The 16,409-nt window shown below is 53.3% G+C and overlaps 1 protein-coding gene across 1 annotated transcript; it reads left to right on the top strand.

Annotated features, from left to right (window-relative positions):
• The first annotated feature begins 12,849 nt into the window (after positions 1-12,849).
• CD63 (CD63 molecule) lies at positions 12,850-16,065 on the top strand. Its single transcript, XM_046010746.1, has 8 exons — positions 12,850-12,990; positions 13,559-13,635; positions 14,532-14,720; positions 14,880-14,954; positions 15,054-15,149; positions 15,263-15,403; positions 15,642-15,725; positions 15,903-16,065. The coding sequence occupies exons 2-8, from the start codon at positions 13,570-13,572 to the stop codon at positions 15,966-15,968; spliced, it is 717 nt and encodes a 238-aa protein (XP_045866702.1). The 5' UTR covers positions 12,850-12,990; positions 13,559-13,569; the 3' UTR covers positions 15,969-16,065.
• Positions 16,066-16,409: the final 344 nt, after the last annotated feature.

The following is a 16,409-nucleotide window of genomic DNA, read 5'->3' as shown; positions in this document are numbered from 1 at the left end:
GGGAAGCCCTGAGACAAGAGCAAGTCTTAGAGCTGGGAAGAGCGTGATCTGAAATTGAGGGATAAGGGAGTCAGCAGGCTGGAAAAGGTGAAAAAGCAGGAACAAGGGACCACTGGGGACCACTTGGGGGAGGGGTGGGAGGAAGCAGGCTGGAGACCACTATGCTTGCGGATCTCTGAATTCCTAGTTATACTTTTGCATCTGCAGGGTCTTAGAAGTCTGAGAAGGCTCTTGTAAGCAGGGGTGAAAATGAGAGAGAGGTCTGCCCTCAGATGCCTGAGTTGCAGACAGCAATTTACAAAGGGAGAAACCTAGTTGTGGGACCAGCCCTAGTTTCCAGGTGTGACCCTGGGTACAGCCAGAGGGCAGAGTGGAAGAGTGTTAAAATGCTTCTGAGGTGCTTGACTTCTGGTTCTGGAGTCTTCTTCCCAGTCCTCAGTTTCTCTAGGCTGATTTCTTGAGTCCAAAGCCCTGGAGATCAATAGACAACCAATAGACTGAACATGTTTGGAGGTGTGTGCCTGGCTGACTCAGTCGATTGGGTGTCTGCCTTTGGCTTGGGTCATGGGATCCTGGGATTGGGGGGAGGGCATGGTTCTCTGCTCAGCAGGGAGCCTGCTTCTCCCTCTGCCTGCTGCTCCCCCTGCTTATGCTCCTTCTCTCTCTTTCTGTCAAATAAATAAATAAAATCTTAAAGGAAGGAAGGAAGGCAGGAAGGAAAGAAAGAAAGGGAGAAAGAAAAGAAAAGAAAGAAGAAAGAATATTTGGGGGGATTAGGTCTTGCTTGTTTCCTGGTATATACAATGTTTATTGAGTAAAGAGATGAATTTTATTGGGCTTCTCAGGCAAAATAAAGAGATGCCAGTTTCGTCTCTAGATTAGAGCCCAAGAGAGTGTCTTAAAATGAGCTTGATGGAACACCAGGCATAAGGACAAAGTTGGGGGGAGCCTGGGAGGCTCAGTGGGTTAAGCCTCTGTGTTCGACTCAGGTCATGGTCTCTGGATCCTGGGATCGAGTCCCACATTGGGCTCTCTGCTCAGTGGGGGGGGGGGGACTGCTTTCCCCCTCTTTCTTTGCCTGCCTCTCTGCCTACTTGTGATCTCTCTCTCTCTCTCTCTGTCAAATAAATAAATAAATAAAATCTTTAAAAAAAAAAAAGGACAAAGTTGGGTTGGGGAGCTGGAGTGAAATGAGGAAAGAAACTGGAGGTTCGGGTGTGAGGAAGGAAGGTTGGGTAGGGATCAGGAGGACCAAGCTGGGGAGCTTTGAAGAGATGGACATCTCCGTGGAGTGCAGGAACTAAGACCACAGCACAATGCAATAAATTTAGACAGTGGGTTCTCTCCCTTGCTTTGGACCAAGAAATGGGTCTTTCAACATTTCATCAACTTTCTTCATCTATAAAATGAGCATCACATTGTCCCCCTCAACTAGTTGTGAGGATTACATAATAATCAATCAATAGTGGCCTTTATGGGCTCTTTCTTTTTAAGATTTTTATTTATTTGACAGACAGAGATCACGAGTAGGCAGAGAGGCAGATGGGGGGGCAGGCTCCCTGCTTAGCAGAGAGCCTGATGCGGGGCTTGATCCTAGGACCCCAGGATCATGACTTGAGCCGAAGGCAGAGGCTTTAACCCACTGAGCCACCCAGGCGCCTCCATGGGCTCTTATGATTCTTTTCTTTCCTTTCTGATTTCTTAAAGTAGCAACTGCCTTTACCACATATTTTGGCATAGCCTGTTCTCCAAAACATTTCTCTGACGTCATTTCCTCAGCAAAATTGCAAACTCCTTGAGAGCAGAGGTGGTGTCACCTCCTTCTCCCTCCATGGAGTCGGTGACCTAGCCTTCACTTCCTCACCAAGTGTGTGTCTAATGGTAGGTCTATGATAGATGCAAAGACAAATTTCCTCAGGAAGCATCTAGACTGGACAGAACACTAGATAAACAGTGTACCAGCCCAAACTCCAAGCCAGGGGCTCCTGGGTGGTTCAGTTGTTAAGTGTCCACCCTAGGCTCTGGTCATGAGCCCAGGGTCCTGGGATTGAGCCCCGAATGGGGCTGTTTGCTCAGCAGGAAGCCTGCTTCTCCCTCTCCCACTCCTGCTTGTGTTCCCTTGCTGTGTCTCTGTCAACTAAATAATAAAATCTTAAAAAACAAAACAAAACAAACAAACAAACAAACCCAACAAACTCCACGCCAGATAGATGCCTCTTTGATATCCATCTGGATGTCCCAAGGCACCTCAAACATCATGGGTTAAATATGATAATCCAAGAACTCCTTCTCTCCCCCAAAAATGTGCCTCATCTTGCTGAGGCACATTTTCATTTTACTGAATGACAATCATCCAGACCAGAAACCTAGAGGTAGACTTCATCTTCTTTCTCTTGATCATCTCTGAATCTCCGCATAAGTTTTCTCTTCCTAGAACAACACCCCTTCCTACCTCCATTGCCCCCATTCCCCAGTATCTTGGCCAAATTTGTTCTTTCTTCAGGTCTCAGTATAGACGAGATTTTGGACATGTGTCTTCCAGGAATCCGTTGCTGACTCCCAAGCCCAGAGTAGATCTTCTTCCTAGCTACATCTGCACCATTCTGTGTGGTATGGAAGTTACTCTAGCTTCCAGACCAGAACTAGGCTGTCTGGGTTCAAGGTCCAGCCCTCCCACATTTCTGGCAGTGTGAACTTGGCTCTGTATGCCTTGAAGGGGATAACAATACAGTACCTAGTACCTTTTTCATAAGGTTATGAGGATTAACTGCCCGATATGCAATTCCTTTTTTTCCTGACATGCAACCCTAAATGAGTTAGTCATTACTATTATCCCAGCTTATCACCCTTACACTGTGAGTGGGACCCAAGAGAGCAGGAAATTTTTCCACCAAAATGTTCCTTAGCTCCTTTGAATGAAGAATGAATGAATCCTGTTAACTGAATCTGGTCAGAGCCGGGATGGGGAGAGAAAACTGGGTATTTATGGTCATGAAGAGTTATGGGTGTCTGCCAAATGCCAGAGAGCAAGAGTCAGGAACAACTTGTGAGACAGGATTTCCACCTCCGGCTTCGTCCCGAGTAGTTCCAGGACTGGGCTTAATCCAATGAGTGGGCAAGACTGCCATCTGGTGGTAGGATCTGGAATTTTAGCTCTTGGAGGTGAAACCAAAACTGGTTTTGCATACTTCTTTAGATTTCTAGTCCAAGAAGTTCTATATCACAATGCATTAAGCCTTGTTCCTCTCTCCATCCCCTCCTACATCTTGCTTCTTTCCTTAGTTCCCTCAGGTTTGGTTACTGTTGGGTTTCCCTGAGTTGCAGGAACTAATCCCTGGGAGGTCTCTTTCGGGAGCTTCAGACTTCCAGCTGCCTTAGACCCAGTTCCCAAGGGGGTGCCCTGCAAGCTTCATGGAAAGGAGCTGGGAGAGATCTAGACCTTTAGATCTTTTCTCATCCCAATACAGGCTAACTGGGATTTAGGGCCCCGCCCACAGTCCTGGTCTCCCTGGCAACTGTCTTCCGCCGGGCGTCCCCCCCCCCCCCCGCGTTACCCAGGCAACTTTCAAGGCCCGCCTCCTTCAAGATCCCGACTGGTTCATAGCAAATGTGGGTCTGGACCTAAGGGAAGGCGTTAGGGTTGGAAGACCTCGAGTCGCCAGGAGAGAAGCAGGAGGTGTCCCAGGGAGAGGGAATGAGGTTTCAGGAGCTACTGGAAGGAAGAGAGGCTTGTGTAGCCTCAGGTAGAGGGTTGGTTCCATCCTCAGGGAGAGGAACTATAGGTCTTGGGAGCTGGTTGACAGGGTTCAAGGCCAGAGACACCTGGGCTGCTCTCAGAGCAGCAGACCCCAGAACTGGGGAATCTCTGTAAGGAGGAGGGACTCCTGTTACCCTGCATCCCCACCCCGCAGACCACCCCGCACACCCAAACTGCACTGTCCATCAGAACTGGGCCAGTGGGCAGCAAGTTGGGATCCCTAATGGCATCTTTTCTCACTTTTTCCTCCTGAAGTCCGTATTTCTAGGATCAGTGGCTCATTCCCCCGCACTGCAGGTCTTTCCAAGGCGGGGAGGGCCTGGAGTCATTGAGAAGCTGCTGGGGGGTTTCCCTACCAGGCTTGCTTCACCCTTCCTCTGCGCTCCCAGCCTGAGCCTTTGGGAATGTGGTATGGGGAGGCTATTCTGAGCTACAGCTGGAATGTTAGTGGAATGGACCCCTCCCAGGTCTCTACCCACAAAGCCTGAAGCCCCCAGAGAGGACCTCACTGTGTAATTACCGTCTTCTTGCACACCACGCTGGAAACCCTATAATTATCCTGCTGGATCTCCTAGCAGGCCTGGCAAACTCCTTAACCCCAAGGCCCTGGAAGAGAAGTTGCAGGTCAGACAGAGGGCGCCAAAGAGCTTGTATCTGGGGGGCAGCTGGTGGAGGTGGAGTACAACTGAGGGAACTCAGAATCATTTGGGGTCACACCTTTCTTTGCCCTGGGCCTTCCAGAAGACTGACCTGCCCTCCGCCCTCAGCTTCCCTTATCCTCTTAGGGCAGGCCCAGCCCTCCAACTCCACAGGTGAACCTTGTTTCCCACCTTCACTCAGTCTCCCCAGGCCTCTCCTCTCTTTCTGTCTTTCTTAGCAATTGCTCCCTCTCCCTGCCCAGGCCCAACAGGGGGTGGGGTCCTGCTGGGGGTGGTGGTCAAGGCTGTCCCCATGCCCAGTTTGGCCAGGAGGAGCCACCTGCTGGTCAAGGGAAAGGACAGGTCTGAGCCCAAAGCCTGCTTCTCATTCTCCAGGGACTTCAAAACGCTGGGAGGCCTCTGCGGCCCGCCCCGGGAGGTGACAAAGTCTGATGTGGGCTGCCAGGGGAAGGGAGCTGGAGTCAGGAATGCCTACAGGGAAGCTAATGTCCAGGAGAGAGTACAGGGCAGTGAAGATCAAGGTTGTTGCCAAGTGAGGGGTGTGTGTGTGTGTGTGTGTGTGTGTGTGTGAATGGTGAGGATGTGTGTGTGGGTGGCCAGAAGATTTGGCTGAGGTTTGGGAATGGGAACCAGAAATTAGTAATGTGAGGGCAGAAAAGACTTCTCTGGACTCTGCCTGGCAGTGCCAAAGACCTCACCCCTGCCCCCTCCCTGGCCACTCAGACCTTGTCTGTCTTCTCTCTTCTAATCCCCTCAACTGCAAGGCGATTTGCAGAGGGAGGAGTCTACAGTGTGCACAGCTTGAGTGAGTGCTCCCCAAGTCCTTCTGTGCTCTGATGCATCCCCCCACCTATGTCAGGTGGCCCCTGGCATCCAGGACTGCTCTTTGGCACAGCCTTCCCCACACTGTACTTTTGTCTATGCCCAAAGGTTGTAATCACCTCGAAGGCTGAACCTTGTCTCACTCATCTCCATAGAGTCCCAGTGCCCAGCATGTTTAGGGCTTTCAGTGGAGCATGGGTAGATGGATGGATGGATGTCCCAAGGAGCAGGAGCTGGAAGTAACCGCCACATCCCACCATTGCCTCTTCTCATTGCTGCCATGTTTCTATTTGCTCCATCCCAGGGGAAAACTTTGTTGTGTGGGTCTGTGATTCTCAGGAGGAGACCACCGCCTCCTGAGCTGGCTTGGATCAGAACCACACGGCAGCTGACATCCTGCGTAAGTCTGTGCCTGAAGATGCCATGGGACAGGGCTGCTGCCCTGCTCACTCACCAGCTGCACACTTGGAGTGACCCCACAGGCAATAGTGAGGAGGCTGGGGCAGGAGCCAGACAAGGTTGGGGAGAATGAGGAGCCAGAAGTCAGCGGCTGGGGCCCAAGGAGCAGGGAAAGGAATAGTCAAGGACAGAGGCAGAGTGCTGAGGAGGGAGTCTAAGCAGTGGGGGGTAGTGTGGGGTGGGGTTGGAACCAAAGCTGAGCCCTAGGGCTTGAAATGGGACCCTGGGCCAAGGCCAAGGTGGGAAGGACTGCTCTCTCCCTCCTAACCTGTCTCTTGGCCATCTTGTCAACTGAGGCGGAGTCCAGATATTTATTCATTTATTTATCTATTTATTTATTTTATTTTTAAAGATTTTATTTATTTGACAGAGAAAGAGAGAACAAGCAGGGGGAACTGGAGAAGCAGACTCCCCGCTGAGCAGAGAGCCCACCACTGAAGCCAAAGCGGGGGCTTGATCCCAGGACCCCGAGATCAGGGCCTGAGCCCAAGGCAGATGCTTAACCGACTGAGCCACCCAGGTGCCCCAAGATTTTTCTTATATTTAATAATCTCTACACCCAACCTGGGGCTCAAACTTACAACCCCGAGGTCAAGAGTCACATGCTCCACCGACTGAGCCAGCCAGGTGCCCCAAAATCTCAGTTCCCTGATTCAGACCCAACCTTCTGACCTTAGGTTCCAGCCATCATCCTTCCTACCCTCCCTAGTGAAGAGATGGCGTTGGTGCTAAGGCACCCTTTGGTTCCTCTATCTCCGGCCCCCCGCCTCTTCCTCCTCCCCACCTTTTCCCAGGCATCTGTTTTCCCCTCTCTATCCCTTCTGTGTCTTCCCCTATTCTCCCCTGCATCTTCCAGCTGTCCTCAGCTCTTCCCTACCCTTCTCTCTCCTCCTGAACCCCACCCCCACACAACCTCTGCAGGTGGCAGCTCCTAGGTCATGGACCTTCTCCTACGGGGTGCCCATTGCTTATCCCTGAGGCGGCCCCTTCTAGTGGGGCAGAGGCAGGCGTAAGGGGCCTACTGGGTGGAGGGGAGAAGGTATGCATGCAGCAGGTGCTGGGCTCCCTGTGTGGATGTGGGCTTCAGAAGGCTTTGGGTGTTGGGGAGGGGCAAGGGTGCTCACCCCAGCTCGCTAATTAGCAGACAGTGTCTGGTTCCCAAGGGACAGGAGCAGGAGCTAATCAGGGCAGGTGCCCAGCTGCATGGCAAATCTGGATGCCAAGCACTTGGAGCAGGCGCTGGAGGCTCTGAAGGACATGGTGTGAGGGGCAGGGTCCCAGCCAGCTTCTTCCCTGCTCAGAGGGACACAGGGCTCTATGCTGATTTTCCAGACTAGGGGAGTGAGCCATTTGTGTGTGTGTGTGTGTGTGTGTGTGTGTGTATGTGTATGAGAAAATACATTTGACATAAAATCTACCAATGGAACCATTTTCAAGAGTACATCGCAGTGGTGGGCAACCATCTCTGCCATCCATCTCCAGAACTTTCTCATCTTCCCAAACTGAACCCCACTGATCACTAATCCACCCAGCCCCTGGCAACCACCTTTCTAGTTTCTCTCTCTATGAATCTGACTAGGCACGGGCTTTTCCCCCTTCTGGCTCCACACTGGCTGTTCTCCAGGGGTCTCCCGGGCCCTACCCTTTCCCATCTTCCCTGCACTGTTCCTTCTTCCCCTTCCTTGACGGAGGTGCTGCTGCCACCCTGTGCTCGCCGCGTTTGCTCCGAGCTTCTTTCCCTGGTGCTCCTCTCCCAGGCCCCCATGCTCCCGACATTTGCCTCAGCTCTGCCCTTGCCCACCTGGATTTCTCCACCTTCCTCTCCTTCCTTCCTGGACCTAGCAGGGGGTCCGGATCCTGCCCTGACACCGCTCTGGAGAAGGCCACACCATCTGATGACCTTCTCTGGTTTCTCACTCAAGTTGACCTTTCTATACTGTTCGATGCTCCTGGCCACTGGCCCCTCCTCCTGTCGTGACGTTCTTTTTTTTCTTGGCCCATAGGAGAGAATGGAAGAACCCAGGCTTTGGAACCCTCAGAGACCTGGGTTCCAATTCTAACACCACCCTTTACTGGCTTGGCCTCTGAGCCTGTCAGTCCCTGTCCCAGAGTCTCAGTTTCCTCATCTCTAAAACAGGACATGTCATACAGATCTCGAAGGATTGTCCTAAGGGTTAAGTGAGCTAATGGGTATAATGCCAGCCCAGCAGTGTGTGGGGGCCAGCTCCACACCATCCTTTCTCTTTTGCTCCTTTCCTGGCTACTGACCCTTCCGGCCTGGTTCTGAGATGTAAGTGTTCCCTGCAGCTCTTGGTTTCCTTCTCTTGCTATGGCCCTCACCTGTCTAAGAATTTAGATAGCACTTTTTCTCTCTAGTCTGACTACTTCTCTCCTGAGTTTCACATCCGCAGTTCCTAGTGGACGTCTCCACGCGGGTGCTCCTTGCAGGCCTCCTGCCTTGGGCGACCGCCACCTTCTCCTCTGGGCACCCAGATTCAGAAGCTCTGAGTCATCTTGGACTTTTCTTACTTTCTCTCCCCTCCATAGGTAAGCAGTCATCTCATTCTTTTTTTCTCTCTCAACTACCACTCAGACTTCTCTGTCTTCCATGGTTCCAGCCTTCATTACTTCTCCCTTGGATGGTAGCTGTAGTCTCAACTATCTTCTGGGACACCTGCTATTCACTTCGCTTTCTTTCCTTTTTTTTTTTTTTTTAAATTTTATTTATTTATTTGTCAGAGAGAGAGAGTGCAGAAGCATGAGGAACTGCAGGCAGAGGGAGAAGTAGGCGCCTCGCTGAGCAAGGGGCCCAGTGAGGAACTTGATCCCAGGACCCTGGGATCATGACCTGAGCCAAAAGCAGATGCTTAACCAACTGAGCCACCCAGGTGCCCCTCATTCCCCTTTCCTTTTTTTCCTTCCTCCTTCTCTCCCTTCCCTTCCTTCCAGTTTTTGTTTTTTGTTTTTTTTAAATTTGACAGAGAGGTAGGGGCGCCTGGGTGGCTCAGTGGATTAAGCCGCTGCCTTCAGCTCAGGTCATGATCTCAGGGTCCTGGGATCAAGCCCCGCATGGGGCTCTATGCTCCGCAGGGAGTCTGCTTCCTCCTCTCTCTCTGCCTGCCTCTCTGCCTACTTGTGATCTCTCTCTCTGTCAAATAAAATAAAATAAAATAAAATCTTTTAAAAAAAATTGACGGAGAGGTAGAGACAGGAGACAGTGAGAGAGGGAACACAAGCAGGGGGAATGCGAGGAGAAGCAGGCTTCCTGCTGAGCAAGGACCCTGAGATCATGAGCTGATCTGAATGCGAGGAGAAGCAGGCTTCCTGCTGAGCAAGGACCCTGAGATCATGAGCTGATCTGAAGGCAGACACTTAATGACTGAGCCACCCAGCTGCCCCTCAAGTTTTGTTTTTTTTTTAAAGTAATCCCTACACCCAGTGTAGGGGTTGAACTCATGACCCCAAGATCAAGAGTCACATGGTCTGGGAGCCTGGGTGGCTCAATCATGTAAGCATCTGACTCCATCTCAGCTCAGGTTATGATCTCAGGGTCTTGACATTGAGCCCCGCATTGGGCTCCATGCTCAGTGTGGAGTCTGCTTGAGATTCTTTCTCTCTCTTCCTCTGCTCCTCCCACTCATGCTTTCTTTCTTTCTCTAAAATAAATAAATCTTCAAGAAAAAAAAAAAAAAAGTCCTGTGCTCTTCTGATTGAGCCAGCCAGGCACCACCCCCTTATTTCAGTGTAGGTCAAACCCCAAGATCCTTCACCCTTTCCAAAACACCCCACACTCCCCACCGCCTTTAGGACATTCCCAACCTTGGGGCACCTGGCTGGCTCAGTTGGTAGAGCATGGAACTTTTGAACTTGGGGTCATGGGTTTGAGCTGCACATTGGGCACAGAGTTTGCTTGAAAACAACAATAACAACAACAAAATACAACATAGCCTTCTAGGTCCTCAATAGTCCTATTATGTAGTATCTTTGCTTTTTATTTTTTTAAAACTTTAAAATTTTTATTGTTTTTAGGGAGGGAGAGTTCATGCACACACTAGCAGCAGGGGAGGGACAAAAGGAGAGGGAGAGAGAGAATTTTTTTTTTTTAAAGATTTTTATTTATTTATTTGACATACAGAGATCACAAGTAGGCAGAGAGGCAGGCAGAGAGAGAAGAAGTGAAGCAGGCTCCCCACTGAGCAGAGAGCCCGATGTGGGGCTCCATCCCAGGACCCTGAGATATGACCTGAGCCGAAGGCAGAGGCTTTTTTTTTTTTTAAAAGATTTTATTTATTTATTTGATAGAGATCACAAGTAGGCAGAGAGGCAGGTAGAGCAATGGGGGAAGCAGGCTCCCTGCGGAGCAGAGAGCCCGACGTGGGGCTCGAACCCAGGACCGTGAGATCATGACCCGAGCCGAAGGCAGAGGCTTACCCCACTAAGCCACCCAGGTGCCAGGAAGGCAGAGGCTTTAACCCACTGAGCCACCCAGGCGCCGCGGAGAGAGAGAATCTTAAGCAGGCCCCACGCCCAGCAGACTGATGCAAGATGCAAGGCTTAATCTAATGACTCAGATCATGACCTGAGCCAAAATCAAGAGGTGCTTAACCGACTGAGCCACCCAGACACCCCAAGACGCTCTGCTTTTTGCTTCATCTATTGTTTTGTGAAGTATTTCAAAGCAAGTACAGATATGACATTTCCTCTTAAATATTTCAGTATGCATCTTTAAAAAATAATTTTCTTATATAATCATACTATCATCATAGCTAACAAAATTATATTTTCTCGTGTCTAATTCCCAGTCCATATTAAAATTTCCTCGGTTGTTCCCAAAATGTCTTTCCCAGTTCGTTTGTTCAGACAAAGATGTAATCATTATACTCAGTTATTAGGTATCTAAAGTTTCTCAATCTTTTTTTTTTTTTAAAGATTTTATTTAGTTATTCGACAGAGAGATCACAAGTAGGCAGAGAGGCAGGCAGAGAGAGAAGGAGGGGAAGCAGGCTCCCCGCTGAGCAGAGAGCCCAATGCGGGGCTCAATCCCAGGACGCTGGGATCATGACCTGAGCCAAAGGCAGAGGCTTTAACCCACTGAGCCACCCAGGCGCCCCTAAAGTTTCTCAATCTTGACTTCAGAACACTTTCCCGTCCATTTTTCACCACATCCTTCTTGAACCCTTTGAGCTAGCCAATCCCAGCCTGCCATCAACCTTGAAAACTACTTTTTTTAATTTTTTTATTTTTTATTTATTTTTTATTTTATTTATTTGACAGAGATCACAAGTAGGGAGAGAGGCAAGCAGAGAGAGAGAGAGGAGGACGCAGGCTCCCTGCCAAGCAGAGAGCCTGATGCGGGGCTCGATCCCAGGACTCTGGGATCATGACCTGAGCGAAAGGCAGAGGCTTTAACCCACTGAGCCACCCAGGTGCCCCGAAAACTACTTTTTTATATTTGGGTCTTTCCTTGTCTCTGGAACTGAGAGCTTGTTTCTTTATTCTATAAAGTCACCTCCGAAAGTATCACCCACCTTTGTGATACGAAATCTGTTCTTTTTCCTCTGGGGCAGAAGCAGCACCTGTCCCTCCCTCTGAGAGTGTCTACCCTCCACCAGGGGACTGTGTGTCTGTTCACAGTGTGGGCTTGGCTCCGTGTGCGGGCAGAGGGCAGGGCCACTGTCTCCCTTGCCTGCCCCCCCCCCCCAATCTCCTGTGGGTGGCACGTGCCTGGCCTCTAGCGGCAGCACAATAAAGAAACTGATGAATACTCCTCGTAGCATCTTCGCTCCTCTTCCCACTGCTTGCCTACTGTGATTAACTGGGGAGCAAAGTCCAGAATGGGCTTGGTGTCCCTTGCTGGAAGGTTGTGATCCTGGAAACTGGTTCTTAGCCCAGTCCAGATCTCTTTCCTCTTGCTTTTACAGTTTCTTTCCTTCTTTGTGTACACATACAAAGACTCAGGAAGTGGTTCTTTATTTTATTTTATTTATTTGACAGAGAGAAATCACAACTAGGCAGAGACGCAGGCAGAGAGAGAGGAGGAAGCAGGCTCCCTGCAGAGCAGAGAGCCCGATGTGGGGGCCGATGTGGGGCCCGATCCCAGGACTCTGGGATCATGACCTGAGTCCAAGGCAGAGGCTTTAACCCACTGAGCCACCCAGGTGTCCCCATCAGGAAGTGGTTCTTAAATCACGACTAGAAGAACCTGAGGGGTGGGGCCCATGCTGGGTAGCCCGGAATAGTGGCTGGTTCTGTCCTTGGCCTGTTCACACAACTTCTGGGAACCACCAGGGAACACATCGGAGGGAAGCAACCTGAGGCCGCTACCTCCCTTTCCAGCCTTCACCTTGCTTTACCCTCTGGGATGTGAAGTGCTGCCTGCTAGGCTGGGATGGGGAAATCCAGAAGATCTATCCGTGCCTGCTTCAGTGTCCTTCCCCAGGCCTCCATCTGATAAGAGGCTGATCCCGGAGTGGTGGGAGCATAGACCTTGTCCACCCTCCCCCGGAGGGAGGGACCGGACTGTGACTGCTTCCTCCTGCTCTCAGCCCACTACTCCAGAGCCCCAGAAAATGGGGAAGGGACTAATAGAGGGGGGGAACAGGAACTCCCACTCCAGAATGTTGGGGGACTCCCAGAATGTGAGGCCAGGGACTTTCTGGAAGTGTTCTGAACCCACCCTATCCCAGGGAGCTAACAGCGCCCTCTGCCGACTCGGGGATGGGGGTGGGGGGCTTCAACAGAGATGGGAGCCAGAGGAAAGAAATGGACTTCAGGTGGAGGACGAGGCGGCCTCTTGAAGACCACCTTGTCACCTTCACGGCCCAGTCTCCCGGCGCGGGCCCCAAGAGTGTAGCTCCGGGCCACTATCTCCACCTTGGCTCGCACACGCTTCCTCCGCTTGCCCGAACCTGGCAGAACTAGGCGACGCTGGGTCCCGCCTTCCCAGCCCGAGGTGGCGCGGGGACCAGGGGACCAGAAGGACCCCAGGCACCCTGAGATCCTGCCCTCACCGCTTTCCCTCCGCGGGGGTGGGCGCTGCTTTCCGGCTAGGGGCCACGTGGCCCCGGGTGGGGGGCTCGGCCCTCCCCTTTTGGGCCGGGTGACTCAGGCCGCAGCTGTTCCGCGTCACATGAGGGAGGCGGGCGGCCACTGGGCGGAGGAGGCGGCGGGGGAAGGGGCTGTGGCTGGAGGCCGGGGCGGGGCCGCGCGGCGGGCGGGGCCGCAGCCGGGGGGCTCCGCTAGAGAGCCCCTGAACCGCGGCGGGAGAAGAGCGCACAGCCTCGGGGAGCCCAGGTGATGCCGCGGGGTCCACGGCCAGCCTCTGGCTTGGGTGGAGGGAGGTCGCGGGTAGCTCCCTTCGCTGCTGCACGCCTCGGGTCCCCGAAGATCCGCCGCGCTCCCGGGCGCTCCCGAGGCCCTCGAAACTTTGCAACTTTGCGGAGTTCCGGAGGCCGGGGAGGGTTCGGTGGGAGGCGGGCTGCGCTTGTGTTTTGGGGGAGGTCAGAGCGCAGGGGAAGGCGGCTGGGGGGGGCGTCGCGCTTGGGCCGAGGGCCGTTTGTAGGGGCTGGCTAGGTGGGGAGGGGATGTTGGAACGCGGGGGGTGGTGGCGGGCTGAGGGTGGTCGTCGGGCCCCGGCCGGGGTGGCGGCGGGGCGGGTCCGGGCTTCGCGGCTGTTGCCCCCACCCCTCTCCAGCCTGGGAGAAGAGGGGGCTGGGAGACGTGGATCTGACCGCGGGTTTCCGGGTGGGAGGGGCCGGGAATGGGGGCCGCGCAGGGAAGGCCTCGAGGGCCGGCAGGGAGCACGGAGACCGAGGTCCCCCCTCGCCCGGTTCTCATCCCCCTGCACTCCCCTCTACCCCAGGCCCGGCAGCCATGGCGGTGGAAGGAGGAATGAAATGTGTCAAGTTCTTGCTCTACGTTCTTCTGCTGGCCTTCTGCGTGAGTGGGAAGGGGGGCGGTGGGGGGCGCGCTGGTAGGGTACGGGGAGACCTGAATCCGGAGTGGTGAGGGCTTAGGGGCCGAGAATGAAGGCAGCTGGAGACCAGATGTGGAAGGAGAGCCCGGGGAACAGGCCGAAGACAGCATGGCCACCCCACCCCCTCCAGCTTTTGGGGGCCTCTGAGGTTTGTTTGGACCAAGAATGGACAGCGTGGGTGCCTAGCACCCCCCCCCCCCGCCCCTTCTGGCCCTTCCTGTCTGGTGACCCAACCACTTGTGATACCGGGCAGTGGGGCAACCGGCCAACGGCCGGCCTGATAGCTATCGCCGTGGGGCTTCCCTCTCCTCCCCACCCTTCCCTACCCTATCCCTTAGCCTCCTTCCTTTCTATTCCCTCATCCCTCTTCACTCCTCTCAGCTGCTTGGGGGTGGGGAAGGGCTCTCTACCCACGACAGTCTGTTCCTGTCCAGGGCTCCTGGCTTCAGAGGCCGCTCTTTATCCACAGAGGGGCACCCCACTCTGTTTCTTTTTCTGATCCCTTCTCCTCCCTGGCCTAGCGGGCCTGAGGAACCCTAGGAACAGCTGATGAGGATGGGGTGGGCACTAGAAGATAGTGAGAGGGCAGTTCTGGGAGCCCTAGAGGCCCATAGGAAGCACCACTTTAGGTGAGGAATATGTGCCCTGGGGTCAAGCCTTTCTGGGAACTTCTCCTTTGGCATTTGATCAAATTGTGGGGAAATATGGGCCATCCTCTTCCCCTGCGGTCAAGTTTCCTGGAGGTGTGAGAATCCGTCTCTCTGGGATGGGGCTAAGGCTGTGTCCTGGGTGTACCCACTGTGCTCTGAGGGCTGATAGGTTGTGGGTCTGGCCTAATTCTGACCTACCCTCCTCACAGGCCTGTGCAGTGGGACTGATTGCTGTGGGTGTAGGGGCCCAGCTGGTCCTGAGTCAGACCATTATCCAGGGGGCCACGCCTGGCTCCCTGTTGCCCGTGGTCATCATCGCAGTGGGTGCCTTCCTCTTCCTGGTGGCCTTTGTGGGCTGCTGTGGGGCCTGCAAGGAGAACTACTGTCTTATGATCACGGTGAGCTGGGTGTGGGGCCAGGGTGGGTGTCTGGGACTGCGGGGAGGGTACCCTATGGAGGGGGCGGAAAACCTTCATGAGTGAACTGGAGGCTGGTTGGGCCACCGCAGGCCACTCTCACCAAGACTCCAGCCTGACCCTTGTCCACTGTGCCTGCAGTTTGCCATCTTCCTGTCTCTTATCATGCTGGTGGAGGTGGCCGCAGCCATTGCTGGCTATGTGTTTAGAGACAAGGTAAGCAGGGGAAAGGGGGGAGGGCCCTGCCTCAGAGGTCTGCTCTGGGATGCGTGTGCCCTGGAGTTTGACCTCAACAGTGCCCCTTCTTATTCCCAGGTGATGTTAGAATTTAACAAGGACTTCCGGCAGCAGATGCAGAATTATGGGAAAGACAACCAAACAACTTTGGCCCTGGACAAGATGCAGAAAGATGTGAGTGAAGGTTGCTGGGAACAGGGGTAGAGGGGAAAGAAGAGTCTTATCTTCGTATTGTAGGTGGAGGTGCACATACTAATCTTCTACTCCGTATTTCTTCTCTACCGCAGTTTAAATGCTGCGGAGCAGCTAACTACACGGACTGGGAGAGTGTCCCTACTGTGCCCAAGGGCCAAGTCCCTGACTCCTGCTGCGTCAATGTCACGAAGGACTGTGGGGCTTCTTTACAAATAAATAACATCTACTCTGAGGTAAGGAAGAAACTGAGATAGAGGGGACTTGGGAAACCTGGGAAGTATTTCAGGGATTGAGAGAGAGAGGGACCAGGGATGGAGGTGGAGAGGGTTGGGGCCCTGGGATGGGGAGGAGGTCTGGGAATGCTAGGGGTGGGGTGAAAGGTACAGAGAGTAGGGGAGGACAGAGGGAACAGAGAAGGTAGGTGGGAAGTTTCTGATTATGTTCTTGCCTTGTGTGCCTACTACCTTTCAGGGCTGTGTGGAGAAGATCGGCAGCTGGCTACGGAGCAATGTGCTGGTGGTGGCTGCAGCAGCCCTGGGCATTGCCTTTGTGGAGGTGAGAGGCACCTTCAGGACTCATTCTGGGGCATCTGGGCACTAGGGGCAGTGGGAAGGAGGGTGCCGGGGAAGTCCTGGCCTGGGGGCAGGGGTCCTGGTGGCGTTTGGGGTCTGCTGGGTGGGCCTGGGATACTTTGCCTTTCTGACTCCTTTCCACCCCTCTCTTCACTTTTAGGTACTGGGAATTGTTTTTGCCTGCTGCCTCGTGAAGAGTATCCGGAGTGGCTATGAAGTGATGTAGGGTGTCTGGTCTCTTCAGTCTCCTCATCTAAGGGAGTGGGTAGTACACTCCAGGTTTTTCAATTAAACGGATTATTTTTTCAGACTGAAAAAAAAAAGGGTCTCAGTTTGTCTTGAAGAGTGATACTTTATCCTTTCCTTCTCCTCACCCGTGTTCCTGTCCTCTGGGATCCTGTTCTCTACGCACCTCAGTAAAGAAAGGCGTATGGTGGTGGTGGGGGGGTTGTTGGGGGAAGGCGGGTTTTGCCGAAGACACTGGTGGGGTTGGCAGTGGAAGTGGGGATCTGGAAGGGGCTGGGGCCCACATCCCTCCCTGTCTCCTAGTCCTGTGCTGCCGACTTTGGGGCTGCAATGTTCATGAAGCCATCTCCTGCCAAAGTCAGAGGGATTTCCCACAAAGGCTTTACCTGGGAGAGGCCAGCGCACATCTACCAGGGACATC

This window comes from Meles meles, chromosome 7 (genome assembly GCF_922984935.1).
Source record: "Meles meles chromosome 7, mMelMel3.1 paternal haplotype, whole genome shotgun sequence".
Lineage (NCBI taxonomy): Eukaryota > Metazoa > Chordata > Mammalia > Carnivora > Mustelidae > Meles > Meles meles.
Note: the sequence above shows the minus strand (reverse complement) of the source record. Positions and strands in the feature narration are given on the sequence as shown.